The sequence below is a fragment of the Mycena indigotica genome, assembly GCF_014461135.1.
Source record: "Mycena indigotica strain 171206Taipei chromosome Unknown Mind.scaff0001, whole genome shotgun sequence".
Lineage (NCBI taxonomy): Eukaryota > Fungi > Basidiomycota > Agaricomycetes > Agaricales > Mycenaceae > Mycena > Mycena indigotica.
In genome coordinates, this window is record NW_023503000.1 from 2,982,629 (window position 1) to 2,988,728 (window position 6,100).

At 48.9% G+C, this 6,100-nt stretch overlaps 1 protein-coding gene across 1 annotated transcript; it reads right to left on the reverse strand.

Annotated features, from left to right (window-relative positions):
• Nucleotides 1-2,043: 2,043 nt before the first annotated feature.
• Nucleotides 2,044-3,171, reverse strand: MIND_00088600 (uncharacterized protein; the record flags this gene model as incomplete). The annotated part of the gene is made up of 1 exon (XM_037357841.1): nucleotides 2,044-3,171. One exon carries the CDS (start codon nucleotides 3,169-3,171, stop codon nucleotides 2,044-2,046), a length of 1,128 nt encoding a protein of 375 aa, XP_037225751.1.
• Nucleotides 3,172-6,100: the final 2,929 nt, after the last annotated feature.

Consider the following 6,100-nt stretch of genomic DNA (forward strand, 5'->3'; position numbering starts at 1 on the left):
ATAACTAATTCGATATGTTCTGTTAGATATATCCGATCCGGAAGTCGCCCTCCATTGCGCTCATGCCAACTGTATACGCCAGAAAATTGCGCCTGGATGTCATAACAGAATGTGTCGCAACCACTGTGCCCAACGGGGAGGATGCTCGCTATATCGACACAGGAAACATGCAAGCGAAGTAAATGCCGCTCGAGGCTCATTGGCATCCATAGCTTCGGAGTCACTGGGTATCCAGCCCGAATCGCCTTTAAACCGGCCATCTACTAACACAAGTCGAGGCAATTCTTCGGTACCCATACCTCGAGAGCTGCAAATCGCCGTACCTCATTCTAGCGAAGCTCCAGCACCCTGCGTGGTCGCACAAACTTCCCAACCACAACTGTCTACTTTATCTTCAACACTTACAACGGGACCAATTCTTGTCAATGCTTATGAACCTGTCGCAAAACCATTGCCTCTAACGTTGCAAAAGAATGGCACCGACTTAACCCCCATTCTCGCCGTACCTCGTAATCCGATGGACTCGCGATGGAACAATCGTTTCAAGCTCCTCATGTTCATTACCGTTCGTCACTTGTCGTCCTCTAAGTGTCAAAGGACTGATGAATTCCTTAGCCTGGAGAGCGCGAGTCTGCGCTGATCATTGATAACGCTATAAACTGGCCACTATGGCGGGCGTCGGAGGCGGTCGAGGACTGCGCTGTGTTGTTAAACAATTTACAGAAGACGGAAAGAATAGAACTATATGCACCTGGCATTCCTCTATGGTTCTCCATCAAGCCGGATTTGAACATCACCTCACCCCTGGCTGCACAGTCGCTATGAGGCGCCGCCACCCGGATTGGAACGACCATGATCTGAAGCAGACAATTACTAAATGTATGGAATATGTGGGTTAGCAAGGTTAGCAACGTAAGTTTCAAGGAGTTTCTCAACAATGGCGAAGCTGATTAACGGAAAGATTTTTTATCATGTCCGATCGCAAACCTCCTCCGAGCGACCCTCGTCCACAAGTCGTTGGCTCACATGCTACCGAAAGTTGTCCTAGACTTGTCGTCCTGAATCATCTTAGCCACTCAATCCCGAAGCATCACTTATCGCCCCTTGCACAGTTTTAGTTCGGGGCGGGAGGCAAAGCATGGGTAATTGAAGCTTCTCCCATTGAAAATAGCCAATGTAGCCGATATTTGTGCCTAAGATGTGGTGGGCTCACTCCCATCAATATGATCAAAAACTAGAGTTGAGCATGTTAATTGTGGTGTCGTTATCGGCCGGCTCGATACCGATGGAAGTGTGACGGAACGGTCACGTGACCGCCCGAGGTATGTTACATATACAATCTGGAAAAAAACTCCCATTACTGTAGCTCATAAAATGATAAATGTAGGCAAAATGTGGGCAGAAGCACACTTTGATGGCATTTTCTCTGCGAGTACTCATTCAGTTGAGAGTATTTGATCGCCAATGACAGAAAGAAACCACATGTGTCCGGGATCCGGTGTGACAATACCCATATCATGTGAGCATGATTATATTGGGTTATAAGTGACCTATAGACCTAAAACTATTTCGCTTACAGTTACACAAGCTTGGTCGCGCTCTGTTCGCTGACTCATCATTGGCTGGCATGATGACCCGGCCCGCTCGATCGATCTTGTCGGTCATCCACATCATTTCACTTCGTGCCGTCGCCTCACTCTGGTCAAATCGATTGAAGAGAGCGAGAAGTCTATCGGATCATTGGTCAATTCTCACCGCCTCATGAAGTGACGAAGCAAAGGAATCAAAAAAGGCATATTCCAGAAGCTTTCTTGGCGAGCAGATACACGATGTAACTAAGACGAACCCGACAAATAAAAAATCGGGAGGAGAGCAGCGTCAAAGTGACTCGCTTTGTGAAAGCGACTCGCTTTGTTTTCCGAGGCAAGTCCACAATAGTCCCAGGACCACATACGACCACACTTTGAATGATCGTCGTCGATGCTAACGCATAATGCATGTTCCTCGAAAATACGTTTAGGTTCGGCCTGCATTGCAACAGGCTCAAGCAAGGACCTGATCAAGCTTGCACGCGAGGCTGGGACGGGGCGAGAATAACGGCGGTATGACCACAAGGCGAACATTCGGAAGAGAAAGTGCATGGGCGAGAATTTCAAGGAATTGCGTTTGGATGAAGGCGTTGTGTTCGCTATCGAACGGAAATAGCCCGTCGACATCAAGAAAGTTCAAATGACGAAGCCTGCTCCCTGTCAACGAGGACAAGAGCTTTGCTGGACCATCAGCTGGCTCAATATAGACCGAAATATCGCCGATGAGACGCAGCACAACAATGGTCGAAAGGTGGGTCCCGTTGACCGAGATGAAGCTGTTGGTATTGTGCACACTGGCCAGATGCAATGAGAGACTGTGTAGCTTGGGAAGGTGGATTGGGGAAAGCAAGAAACCGCAGCAATGTGGAAAGGGCGTATTACAAAGAAAGGATAGGGTGTGGAGGCAAGGCAGAACGACTGGTTGGTGGGGCGCAGGCTGGTATGTGATGGACTCATCCACATCAATGAAAAGCGTTTCGAGATGGGGAGTTTGGCGAAGAGAGTTCAGCAATGTCGTCGTGAAAGTGAAAGATGCCGTATCGTCCTGGGCCAAGTCAAGGTTTGTTAAGGCCAACGATATCAGGTTGGGACCAACGACAAACGACGACGGAGGCAATCCGTCAAGATAAAGGACTTGGAGGTTTGCTGCGAGATCTGGAAACGAATGTGGGACGGCATCTTCGAGTTGGTTGTGCAGGGCGGTAGGAGAAGTCGCATAGAAGGATCTGAGCGAGAGAAAGCGGGGTTGAGGACTGGCCGCTGATAAATGGTCGACAAATGTGTTCCAGGCGGAATAGGAAATATATTGAACGGAGATATGAGTGACTGTCTCCGCTTTGGCAACCAGCAGAGCGGCAATCGAAGACAAAAACATGGTATCCAATTTTGAGTCCAGGTCAAGGTCGATGCTCAAACGTTTGGAGCTTGCTTGGCAAGTCGAAAAACCTTGTCGATGTAATACTGAGGCATTCGCGGGACCAGAATTATGTGCGACCACAAGGCGGGAAGTGACTCCAAGGTGAATTTCCAACACCTGCACACCGCCCCAAGAGCCATCTTTTGCCGAACGTCGTTGTGCCATTCGACAGAAAAGTTCAAGGCAAGACAGGCTTCGAAGATGACCCCAAGGATGTCGATCATTGTCAAAGCTTCGTTTGTTGCGGGTGTGGGAGGTGAAGTGACGCTGGGCGTCATGTTTGAAGTGGGCGATTCAGTTGGGACGATAAGTTCTATAACGTAGGCGCTCGGTCTGCCTGTTTATATAGACCATAACGAGTTCCGCTCTTCGAAAACTTCCGCTCTTCGAAGAGTTCCGATGCCTTGATGGCATGCTGATAATGTTGCTCTGAAGTGATGGCCTTTCCGAAAACGCGTCGTCCAGTTGGTAAATCAACGAGGAAAGTCTGAGGGGACAGTCCAAGTATGCGAACTCAGATGTCGTCGATCCACTGCATAATCTGCCATAAACCAGTCACTGGGCTCGTCGGCGTCCACGATGACCGGATTGGGCAGCAACACAACCCCGACTTCGTGGAGGTGAGCAGGGAAACCCGCTGCTCGCCACATTGGGAGTGCTGGTAGCTGAGATAGCAGCAGACTAAGAGCTTGGGAATTGAAAGTGCGAGCAGCCGTTATGGACTCCTTTAGTTTAGAACATATTGTGATCCACGCAATGCGAGGCCCGCTAGATTTGAGAGCACACATTAGATCTTTCAAAGTGTAGGCATAAAACACGCACGAAGTGTTGTCCTTGGTGGAGATGAACAGTGAAACGTGCTGGACGGCGCGCCAAAGATTTGAAGCAGCATTTGGAGCCGTCTGTAGCAGCCAACGTGGCGGTAAACTGAGGCGTTATGAGCTTGCATGAAATTCTAGGCCAGAATTAGCGACGACGGATATTCTCATGGTTAACTCTTACTTGTAGGAGAATTGGGTGTCAGGGTTGGAGGACGAAGACTTGCTGCGTAACCGTGACGAACCAAACGTGGGTTCGCTCTTGGTTCGTCCAACGACAACCGCTGGAGGGTCGCACTGTGGACTTTAGCAAAGAGACCCGTGGTGAAGAATTGGGTGTTAAAAGCGCGAGAGTATGGCCAGTCGATATGGACTCCATTAATTCATTAGTACAGAAAACACATTGAATGTTTGTTCAACGTGAGGCCCCTGGATTTGAGAGCGCGCATTAGATATTTAAAAGTGGAGAATTAAGCCACGCACGAAGTATTGGCCTTGGTGGGGGTGAACAGGGAAACCCGCCGTTCGTCGCATTGCGAGATGCTGGCCAAGATATCAGTAGACGATGTAGCAGTAGACTGAGATGTTGCGAGAACGTCTAGGCCAGAATTAGCAACGGCAGTTCTCAATAACACCTCTTACTACTTGTGGGAGACTTGGGTGTCGGGGCTGGAGGACGAGGACTTACTGCGCAACCGTGACGAACCAAATGTGGGTTCGTTCTTGGTTCGTCCAACGACAACCACTGGAGACTTTCCCAGAAGACGTGATCAGGATGTCACGCGATGCGATGATATGATATGTGACCCTAAGTTGCCATCAACGCCGTCTCTGGACCGTCGGTCGTCGAACAGCGGGTTTCCCTGTTCATCAACTTGTCGCGGGTTTATTGCTCGACCACAGCAGAGCTTTGCTTATTTTGCGAGCAGCTCAGCGCTCATCCATAGCGTCAATCAATTTGATTTAACACGTTTTTTGTTTTTAACAGTTCCTCAGCAAGTCTTTCTCCTCCCTTTGGACGCCCAATTCTCATAAAGTCAGACTCATTGTCGATATTGCTCAGATTCTGATGTCTTCCAGTATACCGGGTAAACATTTGGCCGAAAGCATCTGCGCTTCTTAGACCTCCCCAATTTCCTCGCGCCTTGGTGCCCTGCTGCTCTCCAACAACGCCCTTAAGATATCGAATACTTCATCTGTTTGGTGAAAGAGATCAACTCTAAGATCTGTTGGACCAACTTTCATCCCTCGCGCAAGCCGAATTGGACATTGTCGTTGGTTTTGACCGACTTGCCTCTTTTCCCGACTATGATGACTCGCTCCGCTTATATGTGCTATCCTGAACGAGAGACTTCGCTGGAGACCTGTGGCGGCACTTCTCATGCAAGCACTGAAGGCTGTCTATCAAGCAATATGCATTCCAAAGGCAGCGCAATCATCACCAATCTTTAGGGAATACAATTAAGCCCAGCTGATTTCCCTGGCCCCACACATTCAATCCTTACCGGTTTATGGAGAAGCGCGACTACCTGGCACCATGGCAGCACTCAAGTTTCGGGGATGTACCTTAGCATTTTCATCAAGTATGTCGTTCACTGATTCTAGTTGTTTCACGCTCATCACAGCCAAGTATTGCGCGAATCTTGTGGGGCTTCAATAATCACGCCACAAGTTAGGTCAAGAGATCACTCTTGTCTACACAATCCGGCAATCTCAATCAGCATTTTCCCAATGTTTGGGTGAATTCTTGACAACTCTCTTGGCTGCGACGAACGGCCGCCCAATCGTAGACCCAATCGAAGGCATGTGTGTATTGATGCGGGCACAAACGAATTGTAGGCTACGCGAAAGGTCAGTTCTTCGACCATTTCTTCCTATCCTCGTTAAGTTGTTGGAGGACTTTTCGATAGTATTCGTCGCGCGGATTGGCGGGCAGATCTTCCCCGTTTCAACAAATTGTAGTGTTTCGATAGGTGGGGGGGGGACTGAGAGGACAAGAAATATTCAGGCAAGCTATCCCGAATCTAACATCGGGTCATTAATTCACTTTCGCCAGGTCTCCCAAGTACCTGCAGCACCCTAGCCCATCTATTCAATCTCGAACTGAGCTCACACTTCCGCAACTGACCCATGTCGCCCTTCTGTATTCTCGTCTCATGCACGATACGGCAATTCCACTTAGCATTTCCCCAATGTCTGGGAGAACTCTTATCAGTCTAGTTGATGTTCTTGTCACTCAGGACAGGGTACCCGCCACCAAAATCTTGCTTTATTTG